Consider the following 21,558-nt stretch of genomic DNA (forward strand, 5'->3'; position numbering starts at 1 on the left):
ACTGGCTTTGGTCAAAAATCCTGAATAGCAGCTTTATTTTCTGAGAGCACTCAGGAAAAACAGCATCCTTTATGGTGAGCATACTGACATACTGTATTAGTTCAAGTTCAAGTTCAAGTTTGGTTTATTCGTCATATACATAGTCATACACAGTATAACTCGCAGTGAAATGGTTGAGACTGCTCTGTCCTAACTGAGGAAAAGAAAACAGGGGTGCATAGAGAAATATAGATATTCTATATATGTGAAATATATATATGCAAAGAGAAATATATATATTCTATGTATGTACAAAATATATTAACAATGTATGTACAATATATGTATATTATGATTATATACACAATGTACAATGTATATGGTTGTGTATATATGTACACAATGTACAGAATGCACAGATCCATTAAAGTGTAATATTCCAACTACTCAGTGGCAGACAAAAAAGCTCTTCAAAGGGTCATACACACTGCCCAAGAAATAACTGGATGATCCCTGTCTGCACTGGAGGACATCTTATCTTCAGAACTCTCTGCTTGAACAGTGTCAGAAGGATTCTGAAGGATGCAACTCACCCTGGATACTCTCTTTTCTCTTTGCTTCCATTGTTAAAGTGAATAAATATTTCCCTTTTACACCCCTTAGCTCAGTGTTATCATAATATTAGTGCAAGGTCATTACGTGTAAATATTTGTATTTTTATTAAGTGTAAATATTTTAAGTGTAATATTTTATTGATGTGTTATTTTTACTGACGTGTTGGAGGATTAAAGTATTTTACTGTTTTAATGTGTGGCTCTATATGTTTTTATTTCCAACAAGTACGACAAATATCGTTGTATTTAATATACACATATCAATAAAAGGAATTTACAGTCGCAAAAGATCACTGAATCAATGGCAGCCTAGGAACTTTGCGGTTCTGAACTCTTATTTTGACAGGGGGGACTGATGCTGTCTTTCAAAGATCTGAATCACACGACTCAATTCACTGAAATAATTACTGAACAGCGCACCATTTCGCCAGCTCGTCTAAGGTCGGAGTGTATGCTGGTGATCTGGCCATTTACCAAAATCCTGTCTAAAAACGTTTCCTCAAAATTAGTCAAAAACTGTTTTCGACAGGTGACTAATGACTAATAACCTACTGTAACTGGTAAGCCTATATAACCAGTAAGCCTACCATTTATTTTATCAGCACAACTGTAATGATTATTATAAAACTTTTTTAAAAATAAATAAATATTGCAATTAGCATTTCCTTTGCAATTGTAATGTTAGTATAAAATCACCAAATAAATAGAATAAATACGGACATAAATACCAGACAAATTCTATGCTTGTCTTATACTTTTTTATTTTTATACTTTTCACTTTCAATTTTTTTTTTAGAATTTATTTAGTTCAACTTTATATTTTCTTTATTTCGATATTTGTTTTCTGTATTTTTCCTTTAAGTGCAGAGTAGTCATCAAAAGCATTTCACTGCCAGTTATACTCGACTATGCATGTTACAAATAAACTATGATTTGATTTGATATAAAAACTGAGAAAATGAAAAAGGAAAAACAATTATTTATTTAAAGCAGCTTGTTTTTAAGGTTTTTATAATATAGGCTTCGGTATGACCTACTAAAGTTAGGGTTATTCCATTACTAAATTACTAAATTACTTTTCAAAAGCTTTCATCCAACAAGTACAGCAATTAAATCTAGCGGTAAAGAAAAAAGCCTTGCTTGTCCTAGCACCCTCAATCAGTCAAAATAGTCAAGAATTGTTACATAAATATTTACCGAGCGATATTACGGAAATCCTCAATTGTTCTGTACGCCAATAGCTGAATAAGGTTGCTCAACAAAACGAATCGGTGAACACTTCGTTTACGCAAATGATTAATTTTAAAATAAAGAACCGAGTCGCTCTTGCTAACAACGGGTTTGCTATACAGTACAATGTGATAATATATTTTACCGTCTACATTTTGTAGTAGGTAGTAGAACTACAGGGCAGTACTTATTTGTACTGCCCTGTACTGCCTTGTGACAGTGCAGGAAAGAGGCATTATTGATAACCTATTATTGATATATGCGCGTACGGTGCTCGCGGGGTAAGTACGTCACGAGCATACGTTAACTGCCTCTCGGTGATTGCGTAACAGGATAAACAGAAGAGTTTTCTAAAGTCCGACATGCGGGTGTGGTGATAGCGAGCAGTGAAGCACAGTATAAAACACCATCTTCTTTTGCCACAAGGATAGGGTTGGGTTGGTAGGACGCGCTTTGGTACGAACATTTCAGTTTTTACCCCGACTACACAGAAAAGAAAACTTTAAACATGGATCAGCAACTGCTACAGGTTGTAATTGCTCTCGCTTGTGTTGCAAGTGTTCTTGTATTACTGCTAAAGTGGACGCGTTATCAGAGAGCACAGAAGAAAATACTACGCGCCAGAGAAAGGAGAACTGCATCACTTGAACAAGCGGAACAAGCCGTGCACGAATTTAAGAAAGCGGTAAAAACGATATATAGTGCGTTACTAACCATATACGTTAGTCTAACAAATTCCTTCATATTGCTCTGACCAATAAAACGGACAATTTAATACGGCGTTATTTAGGAGGGCCCAATCAAAATAAGTTTTAGACTTATTTTGACGAAAACGTGCAGTTGCTATTTAACTTTGTGTTGACTGTTTTTGCAGAATCCTGGCGTAGACTCGACTAACATCGTAAGCCTTCCTTTAGCTGAGCTCACTAAGCGAATAAGATCCGGATCTCTGCAGCCAGAGGCCGTGCTCCACGCCTACATAGAAAAGGTGCGTTCGTTTCTTATGTAATGTTTTCTTTCAGAGATGTTTTCTTGGCAAGACCCGTTTATTTATATAGTGCAATTCATACACTTTACAAATGTAAGCTACTTTAAAAATAAAAGTATTAATTATTTTACTTAAAATGGGATGCATAAAAGTCATTAATAAAGGAATAAAGTACAAAGAAACTTAGAAGGGGAGAGTGTGGTACAGTTTAATAGGAACTGTAGCCTGCACAGAATTGGGCAGCATGTTTCCCTCTCAGCACTAAGGTCTTGGGTTTGAGTCCCTGTCTGGGTGGAGTATCCATGTTTTTCCTGTGTGTGTGGGTTTCCACTGGGGTCTCTGGGAGGAAACCACAGTCCAACAATATGGATATTAAATTGATTGGATACTCTAAATTGTCTTGAATGAATGTGACCTGTGTGTGACTGTGCATGTATGTCCAGTGATGGCTGGAGCTCTGTGCATGTATGTCCAGTGATGGCTGGAGCTCTGTGCATGTATGTCCAGTGATGGCTGGAGCTCTGTGCATGTATGTCCAGTGATGGCTGGAGCTCTGTGCATGTATGTCCAGTGATGGCTGGAGCTCTGTGCATGTATGTCCAGTGATGGCTGGAGCTCTGTGCATGTATGTCCAGTGATGGCTGGAGCTCTGTGCATGTATGTCCAGTGATGGCTGGAGCTCTGTGCATGTATGTCCAGTGATGGTTGCTGCTCTGCTCTGGTCTGAACCTCCTCCCCTTCCCCAATCTGTGTGTGAATGATTGTAAAGATGATTTCTGTGTGTAAAGTATCATTGAGTCTGAGAAAGGTGCTATGTAAATATAAATAATGACTTATTTGTGTTTATATGTAACTCTTTGATGACTTCTCATTACTGTGTTAATGATAAGTATGTGGACAAAGGGATCAAACATTTACATTTATGGCATTTTAGCTGACTCTTTTATCCAAAGCATCTTACAATTATGACTGAGTACAACTTGAGCAATTGAGGATTAAGGGTCTTGCTTAGGGGCCCAACAGTAGCAATTACAAGTCAAGTACCTTAACCACTGAGCTACCACTGCCCCAGAGCAAACAATGAATTTTTCAGGGTTACATTTCAGCATAGGTTTTATATATGCATTATTTCAGCATTACTTTAAGATTGTATATACTTTATTTCAATATTTAGTTTTAGATCGCTTATACATTATTTCAGTATTATCTTAAAGGTGCCATAGAATGTAAAACTGTATTTACCTTAGCATAGTTGTATAGGGAGTTCAGTACATGGAACTGACATAACTCCCAGGAAAGTTGATATCTTGCTCTGCACATTTTAATTCCAGACATAATAAAGGTTAAACAAGGTTGTTTAGCCATAAAAATCATCTGAAACTCAACATCATTAAAAACCAAAGAGATAATAGTGAACTATCAGAGGAAGAGAAACCCCCACGCTCCTGTATTCATTCAGGGGCAAAAGTAGAGAGGGTGGTCTCCTACAAGTACTTTGGGGTACAGATAAATAACAAACTAGACTGGACACATAACACTGATGTCCTCTACAGGAAAGGATAGAGTGGGCTGTTCTGTCTGAGGAGGCTGAGGTCTTTCAATGCGTGTGGCATGCAGCCTGTCGGAACCTCCACGAACTGCATGCCCCAGAATCCTCCAGGGAGATCCTCATTCCTGAAATATTAAGTGCCTACTCATTTATGTAGCCTATTTATACGCTTTCTACTCATTGCGAAGTATTGCCAGCTAGTTCTACTGCATACCGAGCAACCTTTTCTGACTGCTGTGTTTGTGCTGTGACCATTCCTTGTGTTTTGCTCTAACTCAGATTTTTGCCTTACCTTTGATATTCCTGTTTGCCCATATATTTGGATTGGATTTGCCCTTTTGGATTTGTTTGACTGGACCGTGTTGATCATAAACTGTTTTATTATTGTCAATCCATGAGCGCCTGACCTGTCTTGTAGCGTGATGGCGTGCAATAAATTGCTGAAGGTATTCTATCAGTGTCCTCTTTTTGTGGTGGTGTGTTAGGGTGGTGGGATCAAGGCTGGAGAGGCTGACAAACTGAATAAGCTGGTGAGGAAAGCCAGCTCTGTGGTGGGTCTAGGACTACCCAAAAAGTAAGTGTAGTCAAAATACAGCTACAGACCATGTAAAAGAGTTGAAAAGAAAGGTTCTTAATGAGGAAAAGAAGGGTTCAATTGTAGATTTACTGGCAGAGGGATACAGTGAGCGTCAGGTTGCTTCCATCTTGAAAATTTCAAAAACTGCGGTTCTTAAGAACAAGGTCAAGCAGCAAACACATGGGACAACAGCTACAGACTGGCAAAGGTCGAAAACGACTCTTTACCGATCGTGATGATCGCCACCTCATTCAAATGTCATTTAACAACCATAAGATGATGTCAAGCGACCTACAAAGAGAATGGCATGAGGCAGCTGGGATGAACTGCACAGTGAGGACAATTCGAAACAGGAAGTCATGCAAAGCTAGAAAAAAAATACCCTTCATCAATGAAAAGAAGAGCCAAACTGAAGTTTGTGAAAGTCCATAAGGATTGGACCATAGAGGACTGGAGTAAGGTCGTCATCTCTGATGAGTGCAATTTTCAGCTTTGTCCAACACCTGGCCGTGTAATGGTTAGACAGAGACCTGGAGAGGCCTACAAGCCAGTGTGTCTCGCACCCACTGTGAAATTTGGTGCAGGATCAGTAATGATCTGGGGCTGTTTCAGCAAGGCTGGAATCGGATAGATTTGTCTTTGTGAGAGAATCAAGCCACTTATAAAACTGTGCTGGAAGAAAACTTGCTTCCTTCTGCTCTGACAATATTCCCCAACTCTGATGATTGGTTTTTTTCAACAGGACAATGCTCCATGTCATACAGCCAGGTCAATCGAAGTGTGGATGAGGGACCACCAGATCAAGACCCTATCATGGCCAGCTCAATGTCCAGACCTGAATCCCATTGAAAACCTCTAAAATGTGATCAAGAGGAAGATGGATAGTCACAAGCCAGCAAACAAAGCAGAGCTCCTGGGATTTATTTGCCAGGAGTGGCATAAAGTTACCCAACATAAATGTGAAAGACTTTTGGAAAGCATGCCAAAATGCATGTCAGTGGTGATTAAAAATCAGGGTTATTCCACCAAATATTGATTTCTTGACTCATCCCAAGTTGAAATATTAGTACTGTGTTGTTTATAAATGAATATGAGCTTGTTTTCTTTGCATTATTTGTGGTCTGAAATTTCTGTGACTGTTTTGTTATTTTGACAATTAGTAATTTCCATTAAAAAAAAACATGCTCTAAAATACAGTCTTTTTATCTGGAATTTGGAAGAAATGCTGCCAGTAGTTTTATAATGTAACAATGAAAGCACAGTCAGACACTTGCAGATAAAAGGCAGGAGTTTTATTGTAATCCGTATCCGTGGTGGTTAAACTAGCTAGGGTCAGAACCAGAGTGATGCAGTCTAGGGTAATCGCAATCATAGAGGTAAACAATTAGAGTCCAAAAAAACATAGAGCAGTAACACAGGTAAACAAATTCAACAAGGGGCAGGCAAAAATCGTAGTCGAAACAGGAAAACCAGTTCAAAAACACAGGAGAGCAGAAACATGAATAGACTGCTCAGTATGTACAGGTAAACTGGAGGCAATACTTCACAATGACAAACAGTTATGGGATGGCTTATATACATGAAAAACAGGTGAACTCAATAAGCAGGTGATAAGGATCTGGTGAACTGTTGATGATTGGATGAGTCACTCTCCTGAAGACTAACTGCATGATAGATATTGTAGTTTGTATGTGTGTCGGATGGCGTGACATATAGAATAAAACAAAACTGCTCAGCCTGGTCAAACACATACCCATCAACTGTAAAACTAGAGAAACTGATAATTTTGTAGTGGTCTCGTACCTTTTTCCATATACCTCCCTATAGCTACATATACTACTGTTATATCATAACTGCACTTTTTATTTATATACATGTGTATATATATAAAAACATAACGTATACTATATATTATGTTATAATAATTATACCATATTCCACTGTGGCACTGATATTGTCTATAATCCCAGTAGTCCTCCACGTTGTAAACCTGCTGCTGTTTCACGCTGTCACTTTAATTACACTCCATATCACTAGACAGTGTGTATCACTAAGGGATGGGGTAGCACTTGAGCAATTGTGTATAATATAGTAATGGTCCCCATAGTTTTTATTTTTACTTTATTGTAATTCTACCTTTAACTCTATTTATTCTGTGCTGGAGTTGCCCTATCACCTGAATTTTCCCCATGGGGATCAATAAAGGGAATCTTATCTTATAATATTAAACTCAAGATTTGTGCACATTGGAAGGTCTCTTTCGCTTTCTTTATTAACGAACAGATAATATCTCATTATCTTACCTTCCTCAGGCTCAGACACACCATTGACTTTGTTAGTAGTTATAAACAACACCATTGTCTTTTATCCTTTGATCACTTTAGAACAGCCCAGCTGAACTCGTTAATATACCGCCATGTTGCTCTGCTAATTAAACTTAGTACCATTTTATTTGCTTGGTTCACCGAAGCAGATAATTCTGCCTTAAAGGCTAAGCACCACCTAATAGACTGCCCTGAAGAGTTTTCATTATCTTAGCTACTGCAAAAATATTTATGTGAAATAAAATGAAAATAACATGTTAATTTCCTTAAAAAATATGAATTCAAGTATATTGAAGGAAAACTCTGATATCGATCTGGAAATTCCAGAAAATTTAGAGAATTCCTACTGGTAAAAACCAATTAAGCTAGCCTTTATACTGAAAACTGATTGTAAAAATAAAAAGAATTACAAAAAGTAGTATTGTCTATTATCAGTTCTTTACAGCAGTGGTGTTTGATTTGCTATCTAGTTATTGGTTATATTTCTCATTTTACTCTCTTGTCGTCTGTCTAACCTAGCTAAGTTAACCTAACTAGTCAGCAGTGCTCCCTTTTGCTAATAACCAACATCTTAGCTAAGATAGCTAATGCATTTGTGCTAATGCATTAGTGGTCTAATATGTGTTTGGTAGGTTAATCATATGTGTTTAGGTTATATGTGTCTAGCCTTGTATACATTATCATTACCTTCTCTTCTGTGTGGCTGACTTCAGTGAATTTTTAGTGGTAACTCCATACATTGAAAAAAAATAAACTGGCAGAATGTTAACCACTCAAGTGTTTATAAAGATGCTTGATCATTACGGAAAGCTTAGCTAGCTATCTTAGCTAAATAATGAACATTAGCAACTTCGCACTGAGCTATTAATGACAATAGCTAGCTAGCTAAACTCAAATATCCAGTTATTGTTATTGTTGTAAAAGCAATCTACATCGAATTTGCATTCATAAGATATCTATCTTTAAATCTCCATAATGCAGCTGTGTGGAGTAATTTTAGCCTAGTAAAGCTTCAGTCACTAAGCTTAGCAAGTCAGTCAGTTAGCTAACTATTAACCTAGCTAGCTAGCAAGGTTAGCTAATGTCAACTAAAATTGGTGAACTAATTGTATATACCCTGTTTACTTCCATGCACACAGAGGCGCTTGAACACACATATTTAGTGTCTTTACATATCCACATTGTTGGAAAAGCAGCAATTGTAAGATCAAGTCGTGTGAGCCCACTTTATTGATCCCGATGGAAATTGCAGCATCACAGTAGTGTACAAATTGCACAAGAGAACATTTCATACATTACATAAGAATATATAGGTCAGGATTGTAGAAGTGGAGTTACAAAAGGACCAAAGGTCCAGTACAGTTGAACTATAAACCTTAGCAGGGTCTATATACATAACTATATAAGTTACATGCATGACTGCTGCAAGAGCAGCCATAGAAGGTGTTCCGGGGCCTGCAAACATCAGTATTAAGAAATATATTTAGTGGTAAAACATTAGATAATAAAACATAACACAAGTGAGAAATGCCTGTATACATAAATGATTGTGTACATAGTAGAAACAAGAGCTGCAAAGTGATTATTGCACTAATGGAGTAAATAGGTAGTAAATCAACAGTAAACTTTTTAACAATAGGACAAAATTGGTTAGACTAGAGAGTAGAAATAAAGTGAACTTAGTAGCAGGTCAGACAAAAGTAACAGTGAAAATGAGTGCATCATAATAATATAAATGATAGTTTGAACTGGATGTGAAAGAGTATGGTGTAGCTCAGCACAGTTCAGACAACAGGAGATCTGTCCCTGCAGTGGGGAGACTCGTGGTTGAGTCTTATTTCAGTGGGGAGAACAGATCTCACACAGCGCTCTGTCGTACAGCCCAGCTGTTTCAGTCTTCCGCTGAACATGCTTCTCTGTTTGTCCAGTACAGGGGGTGTGATGCATTGTCCATAATGGCCTACAGCTTATTCAGAGTCTGATTTTATGCCACAACCTCCAGAGTGCCCAGTTTGACTCCTACAACACAGCTGCCTTCTTGATCAGTTTATTCAGCTTGTACACACTTTATTTACACTGAGGGCCATCTTATTTTCCTCCCTGTGATTCATTCAAATAAGCAACTGGATGTCTAAAAGCTCCAAGGTTCACCTCTCATAGTTAAGTAGTGATTTGATTTTCAGCTCTTGTTTCTATCTGAGCCATTGTGATTCCATGCCGTAAACCAGTGGAAGCATAGCTCATCAATTATTCACTCAACAACCAAAAAAAAAATATGTAGCAGCTTGTTTCATTTTAGGGCCAATTACAGGGCTGTAAATGGGCATGTGAGATTCCATCTGAGCATTTTTACCCCAATAAAATGTATATTTTATATAGGCATCAGAGGACAATTTTAAAATACCAAATAAATGCATTCTAGAGCACCTTTATGATTGTGCCAAGTCAATGATTTATCATGCCATATGCAGCTCTTTTATCTGAAATTGCTATTTTGTATTGACAATATAAAGACATTGAAATTGAACATTGCTTGCTTGTAGTACCATGTACTATCATTTTAGCCTCAAAGTTGCTATGAGACAAATGTATGTATGCTTAAAAGGGCAGACCATCTAATGCACTTAATGAAATTTAATTCTTAATGAGTTATTTATATGACAAAGCTGTCTGTTGTTAATCCTTCTCAGGTAGTGTGGTAGCTCTTTCTGCTGTCTAATGTGGAGAAACAGCAGAGATTGTAAATGTCAGTATTTTATTTTATGTGATAGTGAGCCTGGGAGATCTTTTTCATTTACATTTACAGCATTTAGCAGACACGCTTATCCAGAGCAACTTACAAAATTGCTTTGTCATCTTGTCATAGAATGTATCCTAGCCAGTACAGCAGGTTAGAGTCAGATTGAACCATTGAAATAAGATACTGCTCGATACAGGAATCCATGCTGATGTCTAGAAATAAATGAACAATGAAAAGATACAATATCGAACAGTAAGTCCAATTCCAAACAATAAGTGCTAGAAGTGATCACCTAATCAATAGGGCTGTATTAGTGGTCAATTAGTGGTAAAATAATCCAAAAAAAGTCTTCAGTCTGCATTTGAACCAGTCATATTGTTGTAGAAGTCTGATGGCCCATACAGGAAGACCAGCAAGTACCGAGTTGCAGAAATTGTGGCTTATTATATTATTAGGGTCAAATTATTTTGCAAGTTTTAAATGAGAAATGTGCATGACTGTGTCAGGTTTAAAACATGAGTTGAGAACGATAACTGGTCATTCAAAGTTATGCCAAGGTTATAAGCACTGTGAGGTCAAGTTCAAGTTCGGTTTATTCGTCACATACATAGTCATACACAGTATAACACGCAGTGAAATGGTCATTGTGAGGATTGGGAGTTCCTGGGATGTACAGCAGATGCTTTTGCAGGGATTTTGCCAGGGTTGAAGGTTCAAGTGATAGGCTGTATCCATGAAGTGATGTCAACCACCTCACTCTAAGCAGACAGAACATAAATGCATATAGTATAATGTTGCATTGAGAACAAAAAAAAAAACTATCAATCTCATTGGTAACTGCAATAGATATATTTTTATCATTCATACTGTATAAACTTTGAGTTACAATTTGCATAAGATTTAACAAGACATTGATTCAAATGTTCATGCAGCATCTTGAGAAAGACAGAAAACTGCTTAAAGGGCTGAAACCAACAGCTACAAATCATTGCTCCCAGATGCTTATCTTCCTGTTACAAGGACAAATCTCAGGAAAAAAAGAAAAACTGTCTGGATGTTTTCTCTCAAGCAGACTTTAATAATAATGTCAAGATGAAAAATATGATGTTTACAGTAGTTTAAAGGTGTTTTCACACTAAAGGGTTTTTTTGGACCCAGGACCACTTGCTCAGCAAGTTAAGTACATTTGGTGAAATGCAGTCTTCGATCCTGGGAGTGGTCCAGAGAACCAATCTCTGGTCCTGCTGAAATCTGGCAGTCTGCTGTTTGCTCCTAGCAAACTCTACTACGATCTGCTGCAAATGTGCAAGCTCTCTGCTCCGCATATGTGATGTCTTGATTGCTTCATTTTGTAAAGTGACTGCTTGCACTTTTCAGGTCACTTATCAAGTTTCATGATGGCAGGGAAGGACTGCAGTGTATTTCATGTTGGCTGGCCATATGATAGTCTCATATTATCATTGTTATGCATCAAGTTGTAATAAAATCACACTTTCATAGGACTGCAGCAAGGTTACTGTAATAAACTCACTCAGTGAGTGCGTGTACTGACAACATCACAAAAACACATGGCCTGCATGACTAAAAAGTTCTTCATGATTATGGATCCTTATTTGCATGTGCTCCTGGTTGGTGAAGTACCATATATCCAGAAAGTGCTGTTCTTCATTTTTTAGGAAAATACTAAAAAGCAGTGAACAGATAAACCTAGTGGCTAACAGTTTACAAACCTGGGCACAGAAAAGTGATGTATGGAATTGTGCAATCGATATTCAGTTCCATGGAATTCTTCTGTGTGAAAGCAAACCAGTGATAACGAACCCCTCTCCAATATGAGCCCAAAATTGGTTCTTGGTGCAGTTAAGTATAAAAATGTTCTAAAAGATCCCTGAAGCGATGAAACTGTTGTGTTTTGGTGTATGCTTAAAGACTCCTGTGCTGTGTCTTGGTTTACAGGCTCTGGAGGTGAATCAGAAACTAAACTGTGGCACTGATGTTCTCATGGAGAGTCTGAAGCAGCTGGAAGACATTGAGTCCCACAGGAATGGCATTCTCTATGGGGTTCCTGTCAGCCTCAAGGAGAATATCGGGTACAAGGTACAGAGAGAGGGAATGTTACCCAAATATGGTTTCCTTTTGCTGTGCAGTGCAGTTCGTAGGTATACTGGGACATTATTTTTTGCTTGTTTTGGCCTTACATTCCAGCACTTTGAATTTGAAATAAAAGAGTGAATATGAGGTTAATGTGCAGAATGTCAGCTTTAATTCAAGGCTATTTATATTTGGTGAACTTTATAGGAATCACTGCCCAGCCTGTTTTGAACAGAACAAATAAATAATGTTAAAATTGGTTGCAAACTCTTTGCATTCAGTGATTGCAGCCTTCATTGGGGTTAACCCAACCCTTCATTTAGGGGGTAACCTCACCTTATGCCCTCTAGTTAATCATTTCCAAAATGCCTGTCACTGACAATACAAATAAAATGCAATTAAAGTATTTGCTGAACTAAAGTCAGTGCACCTATTTACATTTACATTTACGGCATTTAGCTGACGCTCTTATCCGGAGTGACTTTCAAAAGTGCTTTGTCATTTCTTCATAGAATACATCCTAGTATAGTACAGTAGGTTAGAGTCCAAGATACCAATGAACTAGAATACTGTAGAATACAGGGATCACTGCTGATGACTAGAAGTGCAAAACACATAAGCTCTATCTTAGACAGAGATAAGTGCAATAAACAATAAGTACTAGAGTGTGTTAGTTAACATCAGTGTAATAAACAATACCCTACAATAAGGACTTTTTTCAGTTAGTTGACATAGGAGCAGGGTCAGAGGGCATTTATATATTCCACAAATAGATGGGTCTTCACTCTGCATTTGAAGACTGTAAGGAACTCTGCTGTGTTTTCAACACAGCAATGACCAAGACTATACAGCCAAAACAGCACTGTAATAGTTTTCATGGCAAGTCTCTGAATGTCTGTGAGTGGCCAAGCCAAAGCCCTGACTTAAACTCCATCAAACATCTGTGGAGAGACCTGAAGATGGCAATTCACAGTATAGATGCTCACATCTAATCAGATGGTTCTTGAAGAGAACTGCCAGAAAGAATGGGGTAAACATCCCAAATGCAGAAATGTGTCCAAGAAGACTGTCACAATCAGTCCGTCCTGTGTTCCGTGTTTTCCCTGTCTTGTGTTTTTTAGTTCTGTTCCATAGTTTAGTTTTTGCTGCCCCTCATTTGATTTTCTACACCTGTCCCTCATTTAGTTGATTGTATTTAAACCCTGCCTTGATCTCTGTGTTTTTTGCTGTTCGTTTGAATGTGTTTGAATGGTAGGTTTGAGGGTTGTATGTTTATTTCGTATGGTTGTGTTGGTTTGTACTCCGTGTTTCCTAGCCCTGAGTTTTCTCTAGCCTTAGTTATAGCCTGCTTTCCTTTGCCTTCGTGTGTGTTTATCATGTATCCCCATGCTCTCCGTGTTGGCTCTATGACCCTGGACTGCTTTAACGACTCTGATTTTGGATTTGCCCCTATTAACTCTCGCTCTTCTCCGCACATGCGTCTGCCTCTTTACCGCTCAACGAACATGCTCTATGAACATGTTTTCATTTCACTGTGGATCATTAAGTGTCAATTGAAGGTTAAAATGGCAAGTATGTCTATTCAAATAAAATCCACAATATAATAAAGTGTCTATAAAGTAAAAAGTTAATGTTCCTTTGGAAGTAAATTAATATAATTGTAACAAAATGTCTACCAGATTTAGTCTAGATTGTCTTTTTCAATTAGAAATACTGTATTGTTGTGACAGAGGCAAGGTTACAATAAAGAGTTCTTTATTGTCCATAATTCTAAGACTGTGAAGCAGTGAGAAAAAGGGAAATGAAACACATGCTGAAGTCAGCGTGGACAATGTTTCAGTGTGTTGGTCGATAGTCCGCTAATGCGTGGTGCTTACTTCAGGTATCTGTGGGCTTAAATAACAAAAGAGGGAAATAAGGATCAGATGCGTCGGATTAGTAAAACAGTAATTGTGAGCGCGGCAGGTGTGTGGTGCGGTCCGGAGCAGGAGTGGGTGCGTCCCTCCTGCTGCATGACCGGTCTACTGTGACAATTGTACAGTGTCATCATACGTTTAATTTATCACTTGGAAAGGCTGGTGTTCTGGTGTATAGAGCCAAAATAACTAAACTGTGTCATTATCATTAAGCTGTAATAATGCACCAAAATACAGCACTTTAATATAGTTTAGCATAGGATTCCTCCATTTTAGTATAACTCAAGGGAAGTCACATGTTAGTGTGTGTTTTTGTGTGTGTGTGTGTGTGTGTGTGTGTGTTTGTGCATATAGGGCTATGACTCTTCTTGTGGAGTGTTGTGTAAGCTGAATGAACCTGCATTAAATGACAGTGTGGTGGTCAGAGTCCTGAAGAGGCAGGGAGCAGTCCCCTTCATCAAAACCAACATCCCCCAGGGCCTGCTAAAGTGAGAAACTCCAGCCTTCACCAATCACCCTCAACACACTGATTTTCTCACTATGCTATGAAACTGAAATCTAATGATTTCTGTGGATTATAGTTATGAATGTAGCAACCCAATCTATGGGATGACTGTGAACCCACATAATCTTCAGAAGACATGTGGTGGTTCTTCTGGAGGGGAGGGTGCTCTGATTGGAGGAGGAGGCTCCATTCTGGGTCTGGGCACCGACATTGCTGGAAGTATTCGTATCCCAGCATCCTTCTGTGGCATCTGTGGCTTCAAGCCTACATTCAACAGGATAAGGTTTTTATGCATGCTGATGTATCAAGGGCAGTAATAGTTTTCAGAGAAAAACTGAATATTTGCATATTAATAACTTAAACAAAAAAATGAAATAGTTGTCTGTTTTTGATTTGTCTCCTTTCACTGCAGTTTACATGGAGTAAATTCTTGTGTTAAAGGCATAAAATCAGGTGGAGTACAATGGCAATGGTTTATTACATCATGTTACTACAAGTTTACAGATGACTGGGTGTAATTGGCTAATTTAAAATGATCATCATAGGATAAAAACAACTAAAAATATGCTTTATAGTGCCGTCTTCCATTGGCCCCATGGCCCGAGATGTGGAGAGTCTGGCTCTGTGTATGAGGGCACTGCTCAGCACGGACATGTTCAGTCTGGACCCAACAATTCCTCCATTACCATTCAACCAGCAGGTACTGCATTCAATGTGCTTCGGTAATGCAGACAATGTTTGTGGAGTCTCTCAGTAGCCAATCAGTCCTTCACTTACTAAACAGGTGTATGACAGCACAGAACACCTGAGGATTGGTTACTATGACAATGATGGGTACCATCAGCCATCTCCAAGCATGTCCAGAGCCCTGCAAGAAACTAAGAAACTTCTGGAACAAGCAGGTCACACGGTGAGTGATCATGCTCAGTTATTTGTCACATCCCGGACATTTGGCTTTGCAACAGGAGCAAGTGGAAAGTGGAGCAAATTCAATACCATAACCACTCTACTGTAGAACACTCTATTATGGGCCTCCTGTTTTATTCTGGTGAAGTGAATTTACCATTGCAGACATTTTGTTCAGAATGCAGTCAGTTGTTTTGAACATGTGTGTGTGTGTGTCTCTCTCTCTCTCTCTCTCTCTCTCTCTCTCTCTCTCTCTCTCTCTCTCTCTCTCTCTTTGTCTCTCTGTAGCTTGTTCCATTCCAGCCCCCAAGGCTGTTCATGGCCATTCATGAGTATGCCACAAAGGGTATTCTCGCTGATGGAGGCACTACTCTTCTTCGCTACTTGTAAGTCAAATCTGTTTCATTCACTTTATTAGTCATTAAGAGTTTTCACAGCTATTGCGAGTCATCAGCAAAATTAATCTAATCGCTACTGTTACTGTATGTGTGTGATTTTAGAGAGGAAGGCCCCATTGACCCATGTCTACAACCCCAGGCAATCACCTATAGTATTCCTCGCTTTGTTAAGAAGATTCTCTCTATTTTTCTCAGACCCATTGTGAGTTAAGCCAATTATATATATATATATATATATATATATATATATATATATATATATATATATATATATATATATATATATAGCTATATATATATATATATAGCTATATATATATATATATATATATATATATATATATATATATATATATATATATATATAGCTATCTATATATATATATATATATATATATATATATATATATAGCTATATATATATATAGCTATATATATATATTGCTATATATATATATATATAGCTATATATATATGTATGTATATTGCAATATACATACATATATATATATATATATATGTATGTATATTGCAATATATATATATATATATATATGTATATTGCAATATTGTATGTGTGTATGTATTTTTATGTTCAGTAAATATGCTTTATATGCAGTGTAATCTGACAGTTTACTTTTAATGAGCAGTTAAATGCAGTTTACATCTAATCAGAAGTGCCAACGGCAATGCACACAGTGCAGAAAGGAAGGGTATGAACAAAGGGTTATGGCCCAGTGGCAATGACAGTCACATCAGATATTGTAAAATACCAGATATTGTGCCATAAATGAATGCAGTGAATGGCACTACCATGTAAAACGGTGCAGTGTCTAGAATTAATTAACTAACATACATACATACACTTTCATTTCCCTTTTAGTGTCCGCGCATGGCCTCAGCTATGAATGCAATTTGTGGAGTCAAGTAAGTCCAAAAATACTAAAGTGAATACAGTAAATATATACTAAATACTAAAGTGAATACAGTAAATATAATTCTTCACAAGCTTTTCCATATCAGCTATGCATATTTAACCAGCCAGGAATGGTACTGCTGCGTGTGGCTTTCTGGTTTAAAAACTGCTGTTGTACACTGTGCAGTTGGATGGCTAAAATACAAATTTGTGGTTTTCTGTTGTATTTTATATTTTATTACTAAAAGGTTCATTATGCACTGCTATGTGTTTTTATAGCTCTGTGACAGACATGTGGGAGCAACACAAAAATATTGAGGTAGCAGTATGAATTTGATACGAGTCCCTGTCTGTTGCTTTACTGGGAAATGCAGTCCCGTGCAATATTCTGTTTGTATGGGTAGGACTACATCTCTGAGGTCATCGCAGAGTGGAGGAGACTGGAGATGGATGTTCTGCTCTGCCCTGTACTGGGACCTGCCTACAACTTCTACTACAGTGGAATGCTCACCAGTACTGTACCACATTCTACTACAGTTTGCCTCTTTTACTTTTTATTGAAAATGTTATTTGCCCCAGTGCCTGACAGTGGATTCTACCTGTTTTCTGGTAGTATGTAAATACATTACTGTTTTCAAAACATAGACTGAGTTGCCAATAGAAAATAACACATTTATTCAGTATGTGTTATCTTATAGACATTATTGCTGTTTAGGGGATGGTCTACATTGTTCTTAGCATGTTAGGGCTGAACTTGCATTTTTATTTCCTATCAGTTTGTTGGCCATCAATTTCTGTCTGTAATTTGAATCTCTGTACAGACACTACTGACATTTATGTAGATGTATTCTTTATAGAGGCAAATTAGAGACATTTCGTCATAGTTTCATAGTTTTGTTTTCAAGAATTAACGTTTATTCTTTACTCATGACATAGTCAAGTAGCTATTCAATGACAATCAAATTGCTTGAGTTTATTTCATAGGTTCTGTATATTTTTGTCAGACCCAGCAAGTTCCTCTCCAAACAACACTGAGGGCAAAAGAGCAGCAGTTGTTTGTGTGCATAATGTCCTACAATCCAATCTGCACATGCCTAAATTTGGACTTTTCCATTTATATCTAACCCTTTTATCACTGACTACAATATCGTTGACTGTTTGTCTGTATCTGTCTTGTGTAGGTTCCCTCAGTTACACTGTGATGTACAACCTGCTAAACTTCCCTGCGGGGGTGGTGCCTGTCACCACAGTGACCGCCGACGATGAAGCCCAGATGAATCGGTACAGAGGGAACTTTGCGGACATCTGGGACAAACTCTTCCTCAAGGTTAATGTGGCAATACCCTGAAAGGTTTAAGTGGTCGTACCCTGAGTTTGTCATGTATGCAGGCTGGAGGCAACAGGGTTAGGGTTAGGAACAACATATTTTCAGCATTTGTCAAATGCTGTTAACCAGAGCATCTTACATCTTTACCAGTGTAATTCTGATCCCATGTGTTCACTGGGAATCACAGCTCTAGGACCTGAGCTACAGGAGGCACATTTGCCAGTGATCCTGTTTGAAGTATCAGAGTGATCCAGTGTAACTACAATGCAGTGGCTAACATTACAACCATCAGATCAAGGGCTGTCATATTCATTTAGACATTCTGTTATATTTTCATGTTGATGCAACCCTGTTAAATACTTCATGTTGATTTAAACCCTGTTACATACTTTAATACTAAATACCAGTTACCAGTTGACAGTGTGCTGTGAGCACTTGGCTTCTGCTTCTCACCGCTGTTTTGTGGATGTAAAAGTCGACTGTTGATTGTTGTTATTAAGCACCTTTGGTTCTGAGAAAGGTACTTAATAAGTGTAGCATTTTAAATAATTTATTAAATAAGCCACAGCAAAGACTTATCCAAAGACCATTCAGGAATTCTCTCATTTTTTTTGTATTTTGTATTAGCGCACAGCCCAATCCAAGAAGGTTCTAATGAATATCATGGGATCATTATTCCCTCAGTCATCAGTCAAGTTTGCATTAACATAAACAGACTGTTGTCTGTGCTCTTTTTTCAGGACTGTGTGTATTGTTGCTGTGGATGTGTGTATTTGGGGCTGGGGGGGGTGATAAAGTAGGGCTGTGAATTGTCTATGTAACTCTAACTCTCTGTATTTAATTGTGATTGTAGATTTTGTTGCCTTGATCATATTTGATCATATTTATTGTGTTTTTAGTATTAGTCATATTTACCTGCCCTGGGACTGCAGATGCATATGAGCTAACGACAGTCTCCTTTTATTTGAGGTTATAGTATTTTGCACATTTTCCATGACAAAATAATCATACATAAACATAGAATTTTTGCTAAAACCAAGTAGCACTACCCACGTCACATGGAAATATGAAATGTTTAGTGCCAGTTAATCACAGCATTTATATTACAATCTTGCAACATTGGATGTGATTTTGCAGAAACAGGAGGTATGATTTACAGCCAGTAACGATGCAGACTCTTACCACAGAGAGGCAGCATTTCTGCATTTATAGAGGATGGCAGTGAAGTAGTAGTAGTAAACTTGGGTTAGGGTTAGGGGTCAGTGTTAGGCTTGTATACATAGAATGAAACAACCACATGTGGCACTGTTTGTGTCTTTGAACAGCAGTAATTACTAGAGATGGTGATTTGTATGTTTGTGTGTTTCTGACCTTGTGTGTGGGTGTATATGCTCGTGTGTGTGTGCTTGTGTGTGTCTGTGTATGGGGGGGGGGTGCGCATATATGCTTGTGTGTACATTCCTGTGTGGTTGTGGGTGGGTCTGTGTGTGTGTGTCTCTGTGTGTATATATGCTTGTGTGCAAATGCCTTTGAATGTGTATATATATGCCTGTGCATGTGTGTGTATGCCCGTGTGTGTTTGTGTATGTGTATATACATACATGCCCATGAGTGTGTGTGTGTATATTCGTGAATGTGTGTGTGTATGTGTGTGTGTGTGTGTGTTTTTGTGTTTGCAGGCGGTGCAGGACAGTGTGGGCTTGCCAGTAGCAGTGCAGTGTGTGTCTCTGCCATGGCAAGATGAGCTGTGTCTGCGTTTCATGAGAGAAGTGGAAAAGCTCTCTGTCAGGAAGAAACACACAAACACATACTAACACACACAAACATGCCTTCACCACACACTCAAAAAATGTTTAACAACACATTTTTTGTTTTAGCACTTATCACTAAAACATTGTTGCTATGTTATATAAATTTTTATTTAATTATTTTTTTTGTTTGCTTACTTTTTAATTAAAAATTATTCTAGTAATATATTACTGGCTATTGCTACTTAGCTAGCGAAAGAAATCTCATAAAGTGTGAGGTCAATTTTAGACTATAGCATATTTAATGAATGCTAACTCTACAACTGACTGATTTGAGCTTGTAACAGTGAATTTAGGCCAAAAGAAAACTGTAGACTGTCTTCCATATAGATTGTGTAACTAAAACAAATCTTTGTGTTAAAAGATCTTCTGTAGCAGATCTGTTCCTTATTCACCAAATTCTCTGTTTATGGGAGTACTTCAGCAACAATACTCACAAAAACTTTCTATTCAAAAGTAGCCCAGTAAAAGTAACTGATATAAAGTGAACAAATATAAAATTAACTAATAATAAGAAGGTGTCCAGTGTAACATATATAATTTTAAAAATTTAATTTGAAAGGTGTGGCCCTGTAGAGTTGCCCTAAGGTTTTTCTTATCATGTTTCTACACTTAGTAGTTGTATATGGTTTTACACTTTGTAATTGAATGGTTAACTACACTTAGTAGCTGTACAAGGTTCTACAGTTACTAGTTGAATGGTTAACTACACTTAGTAGCTGTACAAGGTTCTACAGTTACTAGTTGAATGGTTAACTACACTTAGTAGCTGTACAAGGTTCTACAGTTACTAGTTGAATGGTTACCTACACTTAGTAGCTGTACAAGGTTCTACAGTTAGTAGTTGAATGGTTAACTACACTTAGTAGCTGTACAAGGTTCTACAGTTACTAGTTGAATGGTTAACTACACTTAGTAGCTGTACAAGGTTCTACAGTTAGTAGTCGAATGGTTAACTACACTTAGTAGCTGTACAAGGTTCTACAGTTAGTAGTTGAATGGTTAACTACACTTAGTAGCTGTACAAGGTTCTACAGTTACTAGTTGAATGGTTAACTACACTTAGTAGCTGTACAAGGTTCTACAGTTAGTAGTTGTATAGCAAAAGCAAGAATTCTGACTTCAGTATGTTCGGAGGGCATCATGTATTGTCATCTGATGTATAATTACAGAGAATGGGAAACTTAATCCTTTTTTCAGTAACCAGAATCCATTATGTTTTTGACATTGGCAGTTTGAGAAGCTGTTGCATGTATATGTGTATGAAAGGATGACTGTACTGGAAAAAAACAGCAGCAATAATAAGATATCATTTATGACACCTTTCTCCCACCTTACTTGCTCTTTGAGGACAATGTTGAAAATATTTGAATACTTCTCCTTTTGTAATGTACCATTTTCACTCTGCTACTTCACACTGTATGCAGAATAGTTATGGTGTTGCAGAGGCACACTCACCAATGCTGGAGGTGAACCTAACTAGGGTTAGGCTTATGTAACCCTAATGTCATGTGGCATTTACAATTGGACATGCTTTCATTTGCATCTCCTGGCTGGAAGAAAAGCAAAGCGGTCAGAGTGCTGACTGCCTGTGGCTGGGTTGCACTGTACTTGCATTCAAATGGCTGAACTCTTCATGACAGGGAGTATGGAACACCTTAACCTACTTTGCCTTGTCTGGTCCTGAAAT

The 21,558-nt window shown here is 37.7% G+C and overlaps 1 protein-coding gene across 3 annotated transcripts; it reads left to right on the forward strand.

Annotated features, from left to right (window-relative positions):
* Nucleotides 1–1,910: 1,910 nt before the first annotated feature.
* faah (fatty acid amide hydrolase) lies at nucleotides 1,911–20,234 on the forward strand. Of its 3 annotated transcripts, none has more exons than XM_081717852.1 (15): nucleotides 1,911–2,508; nucleotides 2,698–2,811; nucleotides 11,958–12,098; nucleotides 14,363–14,496; nucleotides 14,590–14,796; nucleotides 14,926–14,966; nucleotides 15,089–15,213; nucleotides 15,298–15,423; nucleotides 15,708–15,805; nucleotides 15,920–15,956; nucleotides 16,701–16,744; nucleotides 17,013–17,052; nucleotides 17,138–17,246; nucleotides 17,915–18,060; nucleotides 19,740–20,234. In XM_081717852.1, exons 1-15 carry the CDS (start codon nucleotides 2,332–2,334, stop codon nucleotides 19,872–19,874), a joined length of 1,674 nt encoding a protein of 557 aa, XP_081573978.1. In that variant the 5' UTR covers nucleotides 1,911–2,331; the 3' UTR covers nucleotides 19,875–20,234. The 3 variants fall into 3 exon arrangements, with proteins under 3 accessions (XP_081573978.1, XP_026854536.2, XP_081573979.1); XM_026998735.3 differs by having other exon boundaries at nucleotides 1,912–2,508; nucleotides 15,920–16,019; XM_081717853.1 differs by lacking the exon at nucleotides 14,590–14,796 and having other exon boundaries at nucleotides 1,912–2,508; nucleotides 15,920–16,019.
* The last annotated feature ends 1,324 nt before the right edge of the window (nucleotides 20,235–21,558 follow it).

This window comes from Electrophorus electricus, chromosome 7, assembly GCF_041902795.1.
Source record: "Electrophorus electricus isolate QZ-2024a chromosome 7, ASM4190279v1, whole genome shotgun sequence".
Classification (NCBI taxonomy): Eukaryota; Metazoa; Chordata; class Actinopteri; order Gymnotiformes; family Gymnotidae; genus Electrophorus; species Electrophorus electricus.